Source organism: Chiloscyllium punctatum, chromosome 26, assembly GCF_047496795.1.
Source record: "Chiloscyllium punctatum isolate Juve2018m chromosome 26, sChiPun1.3, whole genome shotgun sequence".
NCBI lineage: Eukaryota > Metazoa > Chordata > Chondrichthyes > Orectolobiformes > Hemiscylliidae > Chiloscyllium > Chiloscyllium punctatum.
In genome coordinates this window covers 68909185-68931081 of record NC_092764.1, presented here as the reverse complement: position 1 = coordinate 68931081, position 21897 = coordinate 68909185, and the positions used below count along the sequence as shown (strand labels likewise).

General features: G+C 44.3%; 1 protein-coding gene across 1 annotated transcript in view; it reads left to right on the top strand.

The window, feature by feature from the left end:
• Positions 1-21897, top strand: part of hydin (HYDIN axonemal central pair apparatus protein) — an 869275-nt gene that overhangs the window by 761516 nt on the left and 85862 nt on the right. The window contains exons 68-70 of the mRNA XM_072547579.1: positions 322-455; positions 12128-12362; positions 15359-15583. Of these exons, the coding sequence (XP_072403680.1) occupies positions 322-455; positions 12128-12362; positions 15359-15583 (594 nt within the window). The remainder of the gene's footprint in view (positions 1-321; positions 456-12127; positions 12363-15358; positions 15584-21897) is intronic.

Here is a 21897-nt window from a genome sequence, read left to right as displayed (position 1 = left end):
TCCATCCAGGTGACATGTATGATCTTGTATTCTATTTATTATTTATTTCTGTTTAACCTATTTTTCTAATCAACTTGTTCAGAGATGTTAATACACACCTTTGGAGCAGGTGAGACTTGAACCTGGGCCTCCCAGGCAAGGAGTAGGGACACTACTCCAATGCCACAAGAGTGCCATATATATGATTTTCTCTAGGCAGGACATCTGTATATTGAAAACATGTTATAAAAGGCTGGAATGAAGATGTACTTGGAACAGCATGACAACCTGATCTCTCCTGTTACAAATCAAAGTAATCAAAGTATTGTATCTTGTGTTTAGGATACAAGTCATAAACATGGGCCCTGGAGCACTGGAATACCTCTGGAAGATGGTGGCGGCAGAACAAGGTTTACACACCTACCCTAAGGAAGGTTTGCTGACTCCTGGACAAGCAGTCCCTGAAGGGACCAATGGTAAACCACATCTTGACACAACCTTCTCCTGATTGTTAAATTTCCATTGCTGCCACAGAGAAAGTACAATCCATTAGAGCATTGACAGGAGTTAGAATTAGTCTAATCCTTTCCATTTGAAAGAAGGTCCTATGTTGGCAATGTTCATTTCTCATTGCAGTACCCTATCCATAACTCAATAATCTCATCTTTGAGTTAGAAATTTGTAGATTCAAGTGCTACTTGAAATCTGGGTTGACCCATATTGAAAAAACCTGACAAGTGCTGCCCTGTGGGTTGCCTACATGGTGAGATCCTTGCCTACTACTTTTAGCTTGAGGCTCCTTATCATCCTTAATTTGTTACTTCAGGGCCTCAGTTGGCTCCTGAAGTTGGAGTCAGGGTGGTGATGGGAGGTATCATCCATCATCCCTGCTCAAAACTTGTTAGGGATGGGGGTGTGAGGGTGTGTTAGGAAGATTGTGGGATCTGCTGCGTCTCCTGTTGACCCATTCCCCCTAATACCTCTTTGCAGCTTCTTTGGTCTTCAAAGGAAATAGCTATATCTTCCAGTTTACTGTGATCTGAAACTCTAACAGCATTCCATTGGGGACTATGTCCCTTTGATTGACACAGTGAATGGGAGTAATGATAAGGCTGAACTCGAAGGATACTCCCGCTTGCTACCAGCCACTCTACTTTGGATTCCAGCAGATGCAGTGTTTTTGACTCTAACTCTGAAAAGCTGTCTTGACCTCCTAGTATGTATCTTCTCTGATATCCTGTCAAGAATCTTCTGAAAATCTACATCCGTTGCACCCATTGCATTTCCTTATTTGCCCTGTCTGGCACTTCTGTAAACAAAGCAAAAAAATCACACAACACCAGGTTTGTTCAATACATCGCATCAGTTGTATTGACATTATGATCATTTGCTATAAATTCTGTGGCCTGTGATCCTGCCCCACTCATTACCTGATGAAGGAGCAGTGTTTGTACTTCCGAATAAACCTGTTGGATTATCAGCTGGTGTTGTGTGATTTTTTTTTAAACTTTGTGCACCCCAGTCCAACACCGGCTCCTCCACATCTTAATCAAAGCAGACGTCTGTGAGGCATAATTGTTCTTTTGAGATTTGGAGTGTTGCTTCTATCTACTTTCATTCAGATGTGTAGCAATACCAACCTTGAATATCCTAAAATTTACTTACATCAGATAATAAGCCAACTGTCCTGTAAATGCCCAGATCAGCTCATTCTTTATTTAAAGGTGGTTCTGTATCAACCATTCTCCAGTTCCAACCCTTATTTCCTGAACAACATTCTATGCCTGCCTTTTTCCTCCGGTTAAATATTAGGAAGCCATTGACTTGTGTTCAATCACATTCACACTCCATTCAAAAGTCATTGACTTCCTACTAAGTGTCTATGACTGAACCAGATGATTCGCTCTCCTGCTATCATATTTGACTCTGGATACGTTTCCAACCGTGTATTCAGCTGATCATTAAATCCTCCTATTGGCACCTCCATAATATCGTCTGAATGCTCCCCTCGTCTCAGTTCAGCAGTTGCTCAAACCCTCATTCATACTTCCATTGTCTCTAAACTTTGTCCAGCAGACCCCTGGTAATCTCCCATGTTTTAATGTTAATAAGTTTGAGGTTCTCCAAAAAAACCTACAGCTCCTGTCCTCATTCACACTATACCCCCCTCACTTGTTGACCATGTGTTTGCTGACACACACTGTATCCTGATTAAACAGCACCCAATAAGAACAACATGGGAAATATGAGGAGCGGTTGGCCATTCAGCCCTTTGAATAACATTCAAATTGTGGCCTTAAATCAAGAAATTGCTGGAGAAAGTCAGCAGGTCTGGCAGCTTCTGTGTAGAGAAATACTGGATGCGAAACATTAACTCTACTTTCTCTCCACAGATGTTGCCAGACCAGTTAGGTTCCCCAGTAATATATGATTTTGTTTCAGATTTCCAGCATCCGTAGTTCTGCCTTAAATCTACATTCCTGTCTGTTGCCTTGAACTCCTTGAAACCTGTCTAGCTCAGCCCTGCAGTGACCCTGCCTCCACTGCTCTCAAAGGTAGAGAATTCCAAAAATTTGCAACCTTCTTGGAGAAAAAGGCTCAGCTCATCTGACTCCTTTGTTCTGAATCTATACCTCCACTTCTAGATTCTTCTCTGAAGGAGTCTTAATTTTAACATTCTCACCCTTGTTTTCAACCCTTCTGTAATTTCATCCTTTAGTATTTCTAATTTCCTCCAGCCATTCGTCCCACCAGTGTATTTGTTCTAATTCCAGAACACTCAAAATTTTAGCTGCTCCACCCTAGTCCCTGAGCATACAAATACCAAGAACCTTTCTTCCTGAAACCGCACTACCCCAGTACCTCATTCTTGTTCTTTAATATGTCCTTAAAGCTTACCTCTTATAGAATCCATATGGTGCAGAAACAGGCCATTCGGCCCAACAAGTCCACACCAATCCTCCGAAGAGTAACCCACCCAGACCCATTCCCCTGCCCTATTACTTCACGTTTACCCCTGACTAATGCAGCTAACCTACACGTCCCTGAATACTGCAGGCAATGTTTGCATGAGATTCGAGAGTGAGGTGCTGAAAAAGCACAGCAGGTCAGGCAGCATCCAAGGAGCAGGACAATTGACTTTTCGGGCAAAAGCCCTTCATCAGGAATGATGCTTGTGGCTCAGGGGACTGAGAGATAAATGGGAGGGATGTGAGGCTGGAGGGAAGGTGGATGAAGGTGGGGGAGAAGGTGATAGGTCAGAGAGGAGGATGGAGCGGATAAATGGGAAAGATGGACAGGTCAAGAGGGCGGTGCTGAGTTGGCAGCTTCAGACTGGGATAAGGTGGGGGGAGGGGAAATGAGGAAATTGATGAAATCCACGTTAATCCCATGTGGTTGCAGGGTCCCGAGGTGTCAGGTGGCTTGGGTTTAGCGATGGAGGAGGCCCAGCACCTACATGTGCTTAGTGGAGTGGGAGGGGGAGTTGAAATGTTCAGCCACGGGGCAGTGGGTTTGGTTGGTTAGTGCGAGTGTCCCAGAGATGTTCTCTGAAACGATCCACAAGTTGGCATCCTGCCTCCCCGATGTAGAGGAGACCACATCGAGTGCAACAGATACAGTAGATGTCATTTGTGGAAGTTCAGGTAAATATCTGTCAATGTAGAAAGATCCTTTGAGGCCTTGGAGGGAGGTGAGGGAGGAGGAGTGGGCGCAAGTTTTGCACGTCCTGCGGTGGCAGGGGAAGGTGCCAGGAGTGGAATGAGGGCTGGTGCGGGGTGGGGGTGGATCTGACAAGGGAGTCACAGAGGGAATGGTCTTTCCAGAACACTGATAGGGGTGGGGAGGGAAATATGTCCCTAGTGATGGGGTGTGTTTGTAGCTGGTGGAAGTGATGGAGGATGATGCAATGTATATGGAGGTTGGTGGGGTGGAAGGTGAGGACCAGGGGTTTTCTATCCTTGCTGCATTCAGAGGGGTGGGGTTCAAGGGCGGAGGTGTGGAAAGTGGAGGAGATGTGTTGGAGGGCATCACCGAACATGTGGAAGGGGAAATTGCAATCTTTGATGAAGGAGGCCATCTGGGATGTTCTGTAGTAGAATTGGTCGTCCTGGAAACAGATGTGGCAGAGGCGGAGGAGTTGGGAAGAAGGGATGGCATTTTTACAGGAGGCAGGGTGGGAAGAGGTGTAGTCCAGGTAGCTGTGGGAGTTGCTGGGTTTGTAGTAGATGTCTGTGGTTAGTCGGTTGCTCTAGATGGAGATGGAGAAGTCCAGGAAGGGGAAGGCATTGTCCAAGATGGTCCCGGGTAATTAGGGATCGGTGTGAAAGGTGTTAATGAAGTTGATGAAGTTGTGGGAGCATGAGGTAGTGCCGATACAGTCATTAATGTAGCGGAGATAAAGCTGAGGAATGGTGCCAGTGTAGCTGCAGAAGATGGACAGTTCCACGTACCTGACCAACAGGCAGGCACAGCTAGGGCCCATGTGGGTGCCCATGGCTACCTCTTTGGTTTGGAGGAAGTGGGAGGATTTGAAGACAATTTGTTTAAGGTGAGGACCAGTTCAGCCAGAAGGATGGGGGTGTCAGTGGAATGGTTGTGGTTGGGTCAGCGTGAGAGGAAGAAACAGAGGGCTTGGAGGCCTTCATCGTGGTGGATGGATGTGTACAGGGACTGGATGTCCGTGGTGAAGATAAGGCTAAGGGGGCTGGGGAAGCAAAAGTCTTGAAGGAGGTGAAGGGCGTGGGTGGTGTCCCAAACATAGGTGGGGATTCCTGGACTAAGAGGGACAAGACGATGTCAAGGTAGGCAGAGATGAGTCCGGTGGGACAGGAGCAGGCTGAGACAATGGGTCAGCTGGGGTAGTCAGGTTTGTGAATCTTCGGTAGGAAGTAGAATTGGCGGTGTGAGGTTCACAGACAATGAGGCTGGAGGCTGTGGATAGGAGGTCCCCAGAAGTGATGAGGTTGTGGATCGTCTGGGAGATGATAGTTTAGTGATGGGAGGTAAGGTCGTGGTTGAGGGGGCAGTAGAAGGAGGTGGCTGCAAGTTGGCGCCTGGCCTCAGTGGTGCAGAGGTCAGTGCTCCAAACTACCACAGCGCCTCCCTCCCTCCTCCTTTGTCCGCTGGTTTGATGGTGATATTGGGGTTTGGGTTGGAGTGGAGGGCTGTGCATTGTAAAGGTGGGAGGTTGGAGTGGGTGAGGGGGGCAGAAGGGTTGAGGCGGTCTATTTCATGGTAGCAGTTAGAAATGAAGAGGTCAAGGGCGGGTGACAGGCCAGCACGGGGGTGTCCAGGCGGGTGGAGGGTGTTGGAGGCTAGCGAAGGAGTCTTTGGTGGGTGGGCAGGAGTCTTGATTGAAAAAGTGGGCCTGGAGGCAGGAGCGGCAGAAGAAATGTTCGACGTCACGATGCATGTTGAGGTCATTAATCCGGGAGCCTAGAGGGATGAATGTGAGGCCTTTGCTGAGGACTGAATATTCACCCTCAGTAAGGGGGAGGTCTGGGGGAATAGCAAAAACATGACAGGGCTGGGAACTAGGACCTGGGGTGGGGCTGGAGCTGGAGCTGGGAGTGGGGACAGAGGCTGCCACTGGGGTGGGCGTGGTTATAGGGTCAGGAGTGATGTCACCAACAAATTTAGTGTGGCCAATTCACCTAACCTACATGTCGAGAGAGTAAGGAGGGAGAGCTGGGGAACAGGGAAATGGAGGAGCGAGAGGAGGACAGCAGTCAGAAGGAGTTGGGGAAGGGAAATGACGGAAGGGAAGAGGGAGTCAGAGGGGAGCAATGACAGGGGTGAGAAGGTGGAGTGGGGGTGACGTGGGGAGAAGCATGAGATAGACAATTGACCAGCACAGGGAGAGTTAGGATGCTTGTAGCTGTGTAGGGTCATGAGGAGTGAAAGTGGAGAGGCAGGGCTGAGGGAGTAGTGAGAGAATAGGATTTGCAGCAGCGAGAGAGTGGGTTTAAGGGTGAGATTAGGATGGTTAGGTATGAGTGAGAGGACAGGAGTGGGGGAGAGAGTGAGAAGGTGAGCGTGTGTGTGTGTCAAGGGCACTGAGATATCTGGAGGGTGGGAAGGAGAAAAAGTCTCTTCTAATCTGTTGTGGGGTTGACAAGAAGGTATCTGGGGATTTTGGTGAGGAGTCTGTTCTGGGGTGCAAGGCTGGGGTGTGATGGCTTAGTCTTCTGCAAACTGACTACCTCTTAATCAAGATTTTGGCGATTTGCCCTAATATAGATCTTTATACATAGCTTAGTATCCATTTTTGTTTTATAACACTCCTGTGAACTACCTGGGAACATTTCATTCGGGTCGTTGCTGTTAGCTTGGGTTCAATAATTTATTCACCTATGACCGTAATACAGGTAGTTCTTATATAATGTGATGGCTGTGTTTTCATGCAGCCCGCGTTATATAAAAATCGCACTTTTGAAACAGCACTTGAAGTATTGCCAGTGAAATCGCGTTACAGCTAACACACGTTTTAAAAATTCACACTTTAAAAAGGGGCAGCACGGTGGTTCAGTGGTTAACACTGCTGCCTCACAGCGTCAGGGACTGACTGTGTGGAGTTTGCACATTCTCCCCTTGTCTATGTGGGTTCCTCCGGATGCTCCGGTTTCCTCCCACAATTCAAAGATGTGCAGGTTAGATGGATTGGTCATGCTAAATTGCCCCTAGTGTTCAGTGGGTGAGGTGCATTGGTCAGGGGTAAATGTAGAGTAATAGGGTAGGGGAATGGGTCTGGATAGGTTACTCTTCGGAGGGCCAGTGTGCACCTGTTGGGCTGAAGGGCCTGTTTCCACACTAGGGATTCTATGTCAATGTCAAAAACTGTGTCCCCAATTTGTGAATTGCATTACAGTGGATTTGTGTTAATGAAATGTGTGTTATAATATAATGACCTGTACTCTGCAAAAGTCCAGTCTTGTCTGATCTCAGAAGCTAATCTTAGGCTCAGGCCTGGTTAGTACTTGGATGAGATACTACCTGGGAATACCATGTGCAATCGTGTAGGGCTCTTTCAACACAGTGGTAGTGTGAGTCACGTTTTAGTCCCACCTGTGCTGGAAGAATTGTACAACATAATTCAAAATAATTACAGGATTAATGAACAGTGAGGGGCTGTTTTGGCACAGTGATGGGTGTCCCTGCCTCTGAGTCAGGAGGCCTGGGTTCAAGTCCCACCTGCTCCAGTTGTGTGATAATATCTCGAAGCAGGTTTTTTTTTAATTATCCCAAATTGCCCCCTTATCCATCAGAGCATTGCTCATTGCACAGGCATGTTATATATTCCTATTTTATATCCAGTATGTTAACAATGATTATTGCATAGTACTTCCAAAATATCTTCATTATTTCTGACAACAGCCATAAATTAGCAATCCTCCCTTGTCTCAGAGGTCTGATATAGCAATTCTCATCCATTGAAATACTTGATTACTTTTCTCTTTGTGAATTTTATTTCTGCTGTGTGTCCTCTTCATTTTCCTTATCGGACTCTCTAGCTCATCTCTTAATTCCTTATTTTCTTATACTCTCATTTTATTTTCATTTTTATTCTTAGAGAGCTTGGACAATCACTCCTTGAATTTCAATTAGATCTCTTAGTGAACCAATGACATCTGGAAACTAAGAATAGTTCTTGCCATTCTACTGCAATGTATTTATTCTGAAATTTTAGATGCTCCATTTCTTATCTTTGAGGAACCATATTGCACTATGTGTACCGTTTGCTTATCTAAAATACAAAGTGCTCTGTCTACAGCATAAGGGAGTGGAACTGACATCAGAACACAGAACAGGAATCGAAGGGATTGACTAATAATAAAGCTTTTTGAATTTATCTCACTCTACAGTGAGGCATATTAGTTTCTCTGAGACCTTTGCCCCACAGTTAAAATTGTGGGGCAGGACATTACAATCCTCTGGCAGCAGGATTATTGGTGGGGAGGCCTGTAAAATCCTGTGGATGCCCTTTCTGGTTGCCAGCCTAATGTAGCAACAACATATTCTGGTCCATGAGCATTGGAAGGGAAAGCCTCACCAACCCAATGCAGGCCCTTCAGAGACCAATTAATGTCTGCTGAAGGACTGCTTTCTGACTGCCCACCAATTTTAGACAGGTGAAAGAGATCATCAGGAAGGAGGTTTGGTGGGGGTGGGTGAAGTGCTTTAGGGGTTGCATGTGGAGGGGGTGTATGTCAGCTTGTTTGGCCTTGGTTGCGATGAGTACAGTTGGTAAGTGTCTGCCTTATGACACCTTTTTCCTGATTAGGAGGTTATAGCATAAAACAGCACACAAGTTTGTACCTCTAAAAGTGTACTGCTCCCCACACTAGTGCCACTTTCCTGCAGTCTTGAGTGTTGTGACACTTAAGATGTTCATCCAAATACTTTTTAAAGGTTGTGAGGTTGCCTGTCTCAACAACCTCCCAGGCAGTGCATTCCAGATCCCCACTATCCTCTGGGTGAAAAAGCTTTACCTCAAATTCCATGTAAACCTCCTGCCTTTCACTTTAACTTATGCCCCTGCATATGCCACCTTTCTATTCACCCTGCCCATGCCCCTCGTAATCTGACACACCTCTATCAGGTCACCCACCAGCCTTCTGTGATTTAAAGAAAGCAACCTGAGCTTATCAAGCCCCTCTCCATCGCTAAACTGCTCCATCCCAGGGATAGTCCTGGTGAACTTCCTTTGCCATCCCTCCAGTGCAATCTCTTCCTCCTCATGTCCAGCTGTGGCCTAACCACAGTCCTGTTTGGCTCCAATATGACTTTCCTGCTGTTATAATCTATGCCAAGGTTGATAAAGGCAAGCATCCCAAATGCCTTCTTAATTACCCTCATAGCATGTCCTCTCACCGGAAGGGATCTGTGGACCAGCACCCCAAGTTCCCTCTGTTCCCCTATGCTTCCTAGTATCTTGTCATTGGTTGAGTACTCCCTTGTATTTTTCCTTCTTCTAAAATACATCAATAGACATTATCATAGTTAAATTACAACCCGCACCAACCAACCCCACGGCCCTGTAGCTGAACACTTCAATTCCCTCCCCATTCCACTGAGGACATGCAGGTCCCTGTGTCATCTCCATCGCCAAACCCTTACCACCCCGACAAGTCTCATTCCTGATGAAGGGCTTTTGCCCAAAACATCGATTCTCCTGCTCCTTGGATGCTGTCTGACCTGCTGTGCTTTTCCAGCATCACACTCTCGACTCTGATCTCCACTTTCTCCTAGTTAAATTCCATCTGTCATCGATCTGCCCATCTGACCTATCCATTTATTTCCTCCTGTAATCTAATATCTTCGTCCTCAATGCCAACCAGCCAGCCAATCTTTGTGTCATCCAGAAACTTGCTTATCATCTCCCCCACAGTCTCATCTACATCATTGATAAATATCACAAATAATAAGGGACCCATCACTAATCCCTCAGCCATGCCACTGCATACTGGGCTCCAGTCATACAGCCTTCTACCACAACTCTCTATCTCCTGTCACTAATTCAATTTTGGATCCACCTTTCCAAATCACCCTGGATCCTATATGCTTTGACCTTCTTTTAGTTTCCCATATGGGACCTTCTCAAAGGTCTTGCTGAAATCCATCTAAACTACATCAACTACAGCATTCAATGTGTTGCCGGAAAAGCGCAGCAGGTCAGGCAGCATCCAAGGAGCAGGAGAATCGACGTTTCGGGCATGAGCCCTTCTTCAGGAATGAGGAAAGTGTGTCCAGCCAGCCCCCACCCTCACCCCCACCCCCACCCCCACTCCGGCCTATCACCCTCACCTTGACCTCCTTCCACCTATCGCATTTCCAACGCCCCTCCCCCAAGTCCCTCCTCCCTACGTTTTATCTTAGTCTGCTGGATAGCAACATATTTTCAGCTCTGATCTCCAGCATCTGCAGTCCTCATTTTCTCCTCTTTTTACCCTCATTCAATGACTTGGTTACCTCCTTGAAAAATTCCACCAGATTTTGTAGACATGATCTATCTCTGACAAAGCCATGTTGATTTCCCTGATCAAACCTTGTCTCTCAAAGTGGAGACAATTCTTTTCCTTTGCTGTTTTCCCCAATGGGTTCCCTTCCACTGACGTGAGACTCGCTGGTCTTTAGTTCCCAGGTCTACCTTTCCTCCCTTATTCTAAAATGAAACCACATTAGCTGGAAGCTTGGTAGCTGTCCTCCAGTCCTCTGGCACTTGCTGTGCGGCCACAGACAATTTAAAAATTTGGGTCAGGACCCCTGTAATTTTTTCCCATGCCTCCCACAGCAGGATACAACTCAAAGTTTGTGAGAAGATTTGTAGCTCGTGTGCTCGTTGTTGTAGTTCTGTTGGCCGAGCTGGGAATTTGTCTTGCAAACGTTTCGTCCCCTGTCTAGGTGACATCCTCAGTGCTTGGGAGGCTCCCAAGCACTGAGGATGTCACCTAGACAGGGGACGAAACGTTTGCAAGACAAATTCCCAGCTCGGCGAACAGAACCACAACAGGATACAACTCATCCAGACCTGGGGATCTGTCCACTTTTAAATCCATCAAAACCTCCAACATCTCCCCACTTCTTACATCAGTCTGCTCAATAACTTCACAATCCATCTTCTCAAATTCTCTTTCTCCCAAATAAAGACAGACGTGAAGTGCTCACTTTAACATGTGACCAGTCTTCTCTAGCTTCAAGCACAGAATGCCCCCTTGGTCCCTAATAGGCCTTGGTTATTCATTTCCCCTTGAAATACTTGTAGAATTCCTTGAGATTCTAGTATTTTCACATTGCTCCTCTTTGCTCTCCTAATTGATCTTTGAGAGATCCCCCCCCCCTCACTTTATATACTCCTCTAGGGTCTCTGTTGTTTTACTCCCTTTATACACCTCTCTTTTCCTTTCAAGCCAGACCTGAATATTCCTAGACATCTGAGTTTCTCCGAAGTTGTTGCTCTAACATTTTACCTAAAAGGGAGTACGTTTGGTCTGTACTTCTCCAGTATCTTTTCAAATGCCTCTCATTGTTCTGCTATAAATTTACCCTTAAGCAGCAGTTCCCAGTCTATTTTGGCCAGATCTTATTTTAAAAATAAAATCTGCCTTAACCCAATCCAAAATCCTTTTTGCAGACCAGCTTTTTCCTTCTCCATTACATATTTATAACATACGGTGTCATAGTCATTACCACTAAAATGTCCCCACTGTCACCTCGAATGCCAGAATTAGGTCCAACACTGCACTGTCCTTTGTTGGACCATCTACATATTGACATGAAAAGCCAACCTGTGTACATTTTAAGAAATCTTCCCCCTCCAAACTCTTTATAATATGATTATCCCAATTAGTATTGGGTCCGCCAAGGTCTGACCTTTCCTCCCTGTTTTTTTACAACCTGACTCCCAAGCTCCTCAAGCATCCCTCCAGTGAGCCCCCTGTCCTCACCCCATGAGGATATCTCTGGATTTAACTCCCGTCACCTTGTTCTGTTGACTTCATGCAATCCCAGTAATGGCCACTGTTCTTCGGGGTGATTCTTGACATTAAGTTCCATCTATCCCACGTTCGTCCATTTCCATAGCCCACCATGATGCCCCTGAAGTCTGCTGCCATCTTTCTCACCTGTGTAATACTTTTCTAAGTTTTGTGTGATCTCCAATGTTGTTTGCTTCCTAAGCTGTCTGACAGATTTCTGGATTTGTTATTAAAATTAAAATATAAAAATATTAACACAACTGAAAGAAAGGAGTAATTTGTTAGCATGTCTCTCTTAATTTAGAATTAAACCAAGCCACATTTCCCTGAGTCCAGTGGAATAGGTGCAAGTCCCACTACTCAACTGGATAAAGAATTCTCCCAGTCTGTTTACCAACAGTCTCCCTCCACCCAAAACAGCAAAAAAAATTAATTGGTAATTGATAGTCTTGCCATGTGTAAATGGTTTTTGTGACAGTTATTGTGCTTCAAAATAACTAATCATATTCCAAATACTGTGCGATGAAACTCTATAAAACAATTTCTCCATTTGATTGGTGGCATGAAATGAGATTAATATCAAAATAAATGCGCTGAGGAATTGTATGATTCATGATGATGAAATTGTTTGGTGTATTGGGACAGTTCCATATGAACTTTTCCTGCGTTTGCAGATACAGCTTCAGCCAGCGAGTTGGCTGGACTCTCGACCAGCAAGGGCACTCAGGCTTTCAGCAGGTATAACAGTGGCATCGAAAGCATCTCCTCCCGAGATTCCATTAATATTGACAGCCTTCCATTCACAGTGGAGCCATGCAGCGGGACAATCTCAGCCATGGGAACACAGGAATTCAAAGTCAAGTTTATCCCCTTGGAGGTTGGAGAGTTTGAGGCATCACTCGTCTGCAGGTAAAAGTTGGTTGAAAGTATCCCAAGGTGATAGGAATAGGATCCTTAGTGCACCCATCTCGTAAATTCTGTTCACAGGCTTCTTGAGGTGCTTTAGGCCAAAGCTTGATCTTTGAAATTCAACACTGCTCCCCTGATTCTGGATGAAAAAGATAAGGTCATATTGGGATGCACTCCAATGTTGTATCTTCCATACACTATCCCATGTTGCTGATCTTTAAGGGTGACAACCACTACAATGCATGGAATTCTTCTGTTATGTGTGAAAATTTGTCAAGTTAACTGATCTGCATCATAAATGAGGGGCCCTGTTATCCAATATCATGTGCCTCTGTAAATGCCAAATTCTTATCGAATGTCAGGACTCACCAATATCCTGGCTAAGAGCTTCTGCACTAGTGTTCTTATTGATTGATCTAGGTATACTAAGCAAAGTGGGAGCCCGCATGTTTCAGATAAAGTCATCTCTTCCTAGGGGAAGTAACTAGTCTGAAAATTGCCCCAGTGTTTTTCTAGGGTTGACTTATTTGTATTTTATTTTTCCAGCATAGATATAGATATGGAAGAGAATAGTGCACTCTCCTGGGGAAAGCTTTGAGCCCACTTGTCTGCATTTAAAAAATTCTATCAGAATTGCCTGGTGATGGGAATCATGACTGATGTGATTAAGTGGTTTGGGAAATTACATACCATTGCATTGCCACGTCTGGAAGCTAGTGTGAGCCAAGTTAGCGCTATAAATAAGTTATCCCTCAGCACATTTCTTAACACTTAATTTCTGCTATGCAGTTTAAAGTTTGATAATTACTTCAAGTGCTAAAAGTGAGCAGAGTTTAACCTGCATTGTCATAATTAATTATTAGGAGGTTCAGAAAGCTGCAGTTTATTTATAGCAGCTGCTCATTGGTGCTGGTCTAATGTGTTTTAAATCTGCTGTATAGTTAAGGTTTTCCAGAAAGCTGATAGCAAGAAGATGGGCTGTAAATTTAAATGGAATCGTTAATGAGATTCACAGGATTAGTTGAATAGTGAGCACCTGCTTACGTTAGGTGTCAGAATTATCACATTCAGCAAGATTTTCAGCACCCATTGTGTGTGCCTCATGTACATCTTCTCATTTCACTTCATCTTTCCATCTGTTCTGAAGGCACCGGGGTAACACTTCCACACTTTATTTCAGCCCACTTATTCCTCCCCAACATGATTGTTCTTCAAGTCGACCACAGGGGAATCAGCTCATCACATAGAATCGTAAAGATATACAGCACAGGAAAGGACCCTCAGCCCATTGATCAAAAACAATCACCTGACTATTCCAATCCCATTTTCCAGAATTTGGCCCATAGCCTTGTCTACTTTGGCATTGCAAGTGGACCACTAAATACTTCTTAAATGTTATGAGAGTTTCTGCATTAAATCTCTGCCCGCACCCCCACCCCCCCCCCCCCCCCCCCACCCCGGTCACTGACCTCTCCACCAAGGAGAAAGGTACCTTCCCATCCAAACTCTCTGTGCCTCATGTATCCCTCATAATTTTATACAACTCAATCTTGTCCCCTCTCAATCTCCTCTGCTCTGAGGAAAACAACTACGGTCTGTCCAATCTCTTTTCATAATTGAAATTCTCCACCCCAGGCAACATTCTGGCAAATTTTGTTTGCATCCTCTTCAATGCTGTCACATTCTTCCTACACTATGGATTCCAGGCCTGAACACAGTACTCAAGTTGAGGCCTAATCAATGTCTCATACAGTTCCACCAGCATTACTCTGTTCTTAAAGTCTATGCCTCAGCTAATAAGGGCCTTTTTAACCACTTTATTCAATTGCCCTGATATCTTAAAGGACCAGTGAACACAGACACCAAGGTCTCTCTGATCCTTGGTGCTTCCCAAGGTCGCACCATTCATTATATATTTCCTTGCCTTGTCAGTCCTGCCACGTGCATTACTTCAAATTTATCCGATTGAATTCCATTTGCCACCGATCAGCCCATCGACCAGCTCACCTATATCCTCCTGTAATTTAAGGCTGTCCTCCTCACTATTTACCACCCCATCAATTTTTGTATCATCTGTGAACTTACTGATCAAACCTGCAACATTCATGTCTGAATCATTTATGTATTCCGCAAACAGCATGGACCCCAATACTGATCCCTGTGGAATCCCACTGGATACAGGGTTTCAGTCACCAAAACATCTTTCATCCATCACATTCTGCCACTCAGCTAATTCTGAATCCAATTTGCCAAATTTCCTTGCATTCCATTGCCTGCTAAGTTCATTATTAATCTCCCATGCAGGCTCTTATGAAAAGCTTTGCTGAAGCCCAAGTAGGTATGTCGAATGCATTGCGCTCATCTACACACCTTTGTACTATGACTGCATTTAACATTTTAGCAAATGTTCAGATCATGAGATCACAGAGACCTTCTGGACTGTATTGCATGTTGTGTGCATTCCTCTCATTTGTAGTGTCCAGCCACATTTTAATATTGTCAGACCCACATTCTCTGAAAAAGCGATGCAGACATACACCAATGCAGATACATGCAGACAGATACGCACACAAGCAAATTCACCCATGCACATGCACACACACATATACTCACATACATAGGCAAACACAGAGCAACATACCAAACATTGACGCAGATACAGATGCACAGACACTTACACGCTATGATACACAGAGATATAGACACGCATGCAATCATACAGACATACACACATATACAGTCGCGCGGACGAAGACTATACTGACATACACACATTGGCAATCAGGCTAGACAAATGCTTGGAATCATATTTAGATATTGAGTCACACATAGATGTATGAGCAGAACACACACACGCTCATATTTTATTTCAGAGGAAACTTTGGAGGTGCTAAAACTCACAATAATTGCACAGAACTTACTAATTGCAAAATTTTCAAGCACATGAGGAAAAGTTTTCATATTTATGAATTTTTCTGTTCTTTTTATTCCCTTAGCATTCCAAATTTGAAGGCAGGGTTGCAGGACCAAGTGGTAGCCGTGAAGGGCCGCAGTCTCCTCCCCTTCTGCCATTTTGAGCTGGAAGACTCTAATTACATCAGCGGAAACAGGCGTAACCCTGAGTTAAGTGGCCCCAGGGGCGCTCCTGCAGGGGTAACCCTTGACCCCAACACACGTGTCATCGAATTCCAAGCTGTGGGCGTGAACACAATCAATCGGAGGTATGACAAAGTAACATCAAATTGCATCATTCCATGAAAACTGATGTATATGTTTTAAGTGTATTTAAAATAACATCCTGTCATAGGGTTAAACAGCATGGAAACAGACCCTTCGGTCCTACTCATCCATGTGGACGAGATATTCTAACCTAATACTTGTCAGCATTTGGTCATATTCCTCTAAACCTTTCCTATTCATGTACTCATCCAGATGCCTTTTAAATGTTGTAGTTGTACCAGCCTCTTCTACCTCCTCTGGCAGCACCATCCTCTGCATGAAAATGTTGCCCCCTAGATCCCATTTAAATCTTTCCCCACTCACCCAAAGCCTATACTGTCTAGTTTTGGACACCCCTACCCTGGGGAAAAGATCTTGACTATTTACCTTATCCATGTTCCTCATTATATAATGAGGTCACCCCTCAGCCTCCGATGCTCCAGGGAAAAAAGCCTGAGCCTATTTAGCATCTCCCTATAGTTCAAACCGTCCAACCTTGGCAACATCCATGTAAGTCTTTTCTGAACCCTTTCAAATTTCACAACATCTTTTCAACAGCAGAGAGAATTGAATGCAGTATTCCAAAAGTGGCTGAACCAATATCCTGCACAGCTGCAACATGACTTCCCAACTCCGATACTCAATGAACTGACCAATAAAGGCAAGCATAACAACTGCTTTCTTCACTTACCTGTGACTCCGCTTTCAAGGAGCTATGAACCTGCATCCCGAGGTCCCTTTGTTCAGCAATACTCCCCAGGACCTTACTATTAAGTGTATAAGTTGCCCTGATTTGCCTTTCCAAAATTAGCACCTCACATTTATCTAAATTACCTAAATTAAACTCCATCTGCCACTTCTCGACGCATTGGCTCATCTGATCAAGGTCCCATTGTAATCTGAGGTAACCTTCTTCGCTGTCCACTACACCACCAATTTTAATGTCATCTGCAAACTTACAAAGCATACCTCCTATATTCACATCCAAATCATTTAGTAAATGATGAAAAGCAGTGGACCCAGCACCGATCCAAGTGGTACACTATTGGTCATAGGACTCCAGTACAAAAACCAGCTCTCCACCACCACCCTCTACTCCTAACTTCGAGCCAGTTTTGTATCCAGATGGCTAGATCTCCCTGTACTCCATGTGATCTAACATTGCTAACCAGTCTACCATGTGGTACCTTGTCAAACACCTTACTGAAGTCCATATGGACAATGTTCACCGCTCTGCCTTCTTCAATCGTCTTCAGCACTACTTCAAAAACTTCAGTCAATTTAGTGAGACACAATTTCCCACACACAAAGTCATGTTGACCATCCCTAATCAGTCCTTGCCTTTTCAAATATATGTCAATCCTGTCCCTCAGAAGCCCCTCCAACAACTTACCCACTACTGACATCACGCTCACCAATCAATATTCCCTGGCTTTTCTTATCTTAAATAATATCACCACATTAGCCAACCTCCAGTCTTCATACACCTCCCCATGGCTATCAATGATATAAATATCTCAGCAAGAGTCCCTGCAATCTCTTCCCTAGATTACCACAAACTTCTAGGGTACACCTGATTTACCCACCTTTATGCATTTTAATACGTCCAGCTCCTCTTCTGTATTAGGGTCACTTTTCAAGATATCACTATCTGTTACCCCAAGTTCTCTAGCTTCCATATCCTTGCCCATAGTAAAGACAGAATTGAAATACTCATTTAGAATCTCACCCAACTGCTGTGGTTCCACACATAGGCAGCCTTGATGATATTTAAGGGCTCTATTCTCTCCCTGGTCACTCTTTTGTGCTTAACGTATTGGTAGAATCCTATGGAATCTCCTTAACCCTATTTGCCAAAGCTATCTCATGTCCCCTTTTTGCCCTCTTGATTTCTCTCTTGAGTGTACTGCCACTGCCCTAATACTCTTCGCATGATCACTGAGGCTATACCTGACATATGCTTCCTTCTTTTTCTTGACCAATGCCTCAACTTCTCCAGTCATCCTGCATCCCTACACTTTCTAACCTTGCCCTTGTATATACTAACAGGAATATGCTGTCTCTGAACTCTCGTTAACTTTGTTGTCTTTATGCCAAGGAAATTCAAGGCTGCTTTCTGCCATTAGCATCTGTCCCTGTTTCCTGCACACAACCATCTCAGAGATAAATGAGAAGAAGTCTTACGTGGAAGTTCACAGCACAGGACAGGTCGTTCAACCCAACAAATCTATGTTGGTGTTTATTCTCTTCCCAGTTTGTTCATCTACCTTTATTAATATGTCTTTCTATTCCATTCTTCTTCACAACTGTCTAATTAGTGCTTCAATGCATGTATTGTATTTGTATTGTGTATATCCACATTGCTCCACTGTATTGCATATATTCACAGAGTTCCATGTCCACATGGTCTCCAGATAGGTATTTGTCCTGAATTTCTCATTTGATTTATTAATGATCTCTTATATTTGTAGCCTTCATTTGGGTTCCCTCACAAGCAGAAAATCTATCTTTGTCTACCTTATCAATACCCTTCATAATTCTTCTTCTCATCGAATACCTCTCAGCCTTGTCACTCACAGAAAGGGATCCCCAGTCTGGTCTTTCCTGATAGTTTAAGACTGGTTTATTTATTTCTCTAGCTGACCTCTTTTGACCTGTTATAACTTCCATGACCAACATATCTTGAGATAGGACTTGAACCAGGACTCTCTGGTTCCAGGTCTGAGACAGGGACACTGTCACTGCTTCAAATAAGACTGATTTGGGGCTGGTTTACATTATCTCTTGGTAGGGGCAATTCATTGGCAGATCTTCAACAAGTTGTTTGAAATTAGCAACTTGCCATGTGGAAACTGCAGTACCCTGTGACAGTGAGACTACATTCAGTGCTGAATAACCTGCTATCATTCAACACACAGCATATTTGTGTCTATACAAAGTGCTGAAAATGTGTTGTTGGAAAAGTGCAGCAGGTCAGGCAGCATCCAAGGAGCAGGAGAATCAGCGTTTCGGGCATGAACCCTTCTTCAGGCTCATGCCCGAAATGTTGATTCTCCTGCTCCTTGGATGCTGCCTGACCTGCTGTGCTTTTCCAGCAACACATTTTCAGCTCTGATCTCCAACATCTGCAGTCCTCACTTTCTCCTCTATACAAAGTGCAACTGCTATTAGTTCTTTTTGCAAAACAAGTGGAAGAAATGGGTCCCTTTCGGTGTCCATTGCACTTTCTACACAATCGCATCGTGCATTGGAGAAGGCTGGTTCCTCAGTCCAGTTCTTCTCCCTTCTCCCAGAAACTTACTCATTTTTGTTCTTCTTCTAATGTTTTTTTTACAGTTCTCTTTTAAACATTTTCATGGATTCTGCCTCCAGTTTGGCTTGTGTGAGGAGGATGAGTAAATGTTAGTTCGATTGCAGGCGGATCTTCATGTGAGCAGTGATAAGCATTTGAAATGAGCATCTGGAAACAGACATGGAGGCAGGAACTCAGAAACCGTTCAGGAAATCATTGTGTGTTACAATAGGGTGAAGAAGGCTTCAGTCTGTGTATGTGAGATAAACAGTGATGAATGGATTTCCTCATCAGTTACGATCGCACGATCCCTTGCTTGTCAAATCACTGTTTTTGATTCCATTCTAGATTAAGCATATTAATTGTGAAGCCACACTGCCACCTGCCAGTAATGAAAATGCAGCACTGAATCCCCCATCTTGCTTTTCAAATCTGGCATAAAATTGGAACTCTCATTTTAAATTAGTGGATATTCTACACTTTAGTCTGAAGCTGCTTCAATTAAAGATTATTTTGTGAAGGTCAAGCCTTTTTCTAAATACTGGGAGGAAATAAATGCAAAGGCAAGTCACCTGAGACTCTCCCCACTCCACCTCCCACTCCCTGCCTCAACCCCAGCAACAAATCTCTGGGAGGATGATTCTCATTCACAGAATCCTGGAACTGGATTAAGCACAATCCTGCTCATGCACCTTTATTAATAACCTTTCAATCCATCAGAAAATCAGAAGTGAAGTAGAACTAGGAGACACAATTTAAACTTGGGGTTCTCCCTTTTAAGGTGGAGATAAGGAATTATTTTCTCTTAGAGGGTCATGGGTCTTTGGAGTTCCCTTCACCAGAGAGCAGTGGGGGCATGTTCGTTGAACATTTCGGACAGACACTTACAAGGTACCCAAAGGTTATAGAATTTTAGAATCTCTACAGTGCAGAAATAGGATAATTGCCCCATCGGGTTTGCACAGATCCTCTGAAGATTATCTCACCAGACTCAGACTCCCACTCAGTCCCTGCAACCCTGCATTTACCATGAATTACCCGCTTAACCTGCATATCCCTGGACACAGTGGCACAATTTAGCATGGCCAATCCACCTCATCATCACATCTATGGACGGTGGGAAGAAACCCATTCAGATACAGGTAGAATGTACAAAGTCCACACAGACAGCCAACTGAAGCTGGATTGAACCCAGGTGCCATGAGACAGCAGTGCTGAACACTAAGCCACCGGGAGGCAAGATTGTGGCATTGAGACCACAGTAAGGTCAGCCATGATCTTATCAAATGCTAGAACAAGCTTGAGGGGCTGTATGGCCTACTCAAACTCCCTTTGTTCTTTTGTTTGCACAATGTTCAACACCATGCATGCCTCCTGTAGCAATCCATGTTCAAATGCAGTAAGACCTGAACAAGGTCCAGGCATGAGCTATACGTGGCAAGGAACAAGTGCCACAAGTGCCAGGCAATGACTATTTCCAACAAGAGAGAATCCAACCGCCTCCATTTGCCTTTAATGGCATTACTATCACTGAAACTCCCACTATCAACACCCTGAAATTCATTATTGACCAGAAACTGAGATGAACTAGACCATGGGCGGCACAGTGGTTAGCACTGCTGCCTCACAGCGCCAGAGACCCGGGTTCAATTCCCGCCTCAGGCGACTGACTGTGTGGAGTTTGCACGTTCTCCCTGTGGTTCCTCTGGGTGCTCCAGTTTCCTCCGACAGTCCAAAAATGTGCAGGTTAGATGAATTGGCCACGCTAATTGCCCGTAGTGTTAGGTGAAGGGATAAATGTAGGGGAATGGGTCTGGGTGAGTTGCGCTTCAGCGGGTCGGTGTGGACTTGTTGGGCCGAAGGGCCTGTTTCCACTCTGTAAGTAATCTAATCTAGACTAGTAATATTGTCTCGCCTTACTAGATAATATGCTATAAATTCCTGGAGACATCACAAAAGATAAAGATTTTGTCAAAGAATGCAACATTCCCATATTTACCATGTCCTTTTGGACCCACCTTGACAGAAAGCACAGTCCAGGTTTCTAATACCTTACCAGAATTACTATATATTACAAGTAAACAGAGTCCAGCTACAGGTAAATCATCATGAACCACTCACATATAACTCAACTAGTTCAAATTCTAACCCCTTTATAAACTCCTCTTACCCTATATACAGACACAAAATAAAACATGGTGTTATTAGACCATAAGTCAAAGGAGAAGAAGCCATTCAGCCCATCGAGTCTGCTGTACCATTTGATGAGACCATGACTGATTTGATAATCTTCAACTCCACTTTCCTGCCTTTTCCCTGTGAAACTTTCATTGCGCATTCAAAATCTGTCTTATCTCAGCTTTGAATATACTTAATGACGCAGCCTTGAACATCTTCTGTGGTATAGAATTTCACAGATTCCTTACTCTCCAAGACAAGAAATTCCTCCTCATTTCTGTCTTAAATGTGCGACCTGTAATTCTGAGATTATGCTGACTGGTCTTGGGCTTTCCCAAGGGGAAACAACCCCTCCACATCTACCCATTGAATCTGAATGAACGAGAGAAAGAATATGAAGACTGTTCAATTGGTCCCTGTCCATTGGATTTGCTGAGATGATCCTTTGGGCTTTTCAGGTCCAGTTGCTCCTCGATCTCTAGTGACCTTTCTCTGACATGCAAGAGGCACAGAATGACTGGTTCACCGTTAATAAATTATCTGCATTATTGGATGAAAGCAATGGGTTAAAGCAACTGATGATAGAAAATAAATTGCCATTCTTCAGACATTAGGTATCCATTCACCCGCTCACCTATCCCACCATATTAATCTTCCTTTACTGATTCCATTATCATAAGGTCCAAGGCCCAGTGTCTGGGGAACTTTGGGCCTAAGCATTCAACCATTCAAGTGCAGGTAAGGTGAACAAATTTCCGGATCCTTGTGTTAGTGTAAAAAGTGGCCTTTCAAATCTAGACCCATGCGTTCAGCCCAGTGGAGGATTTATTCTATGGCAGGATCTGT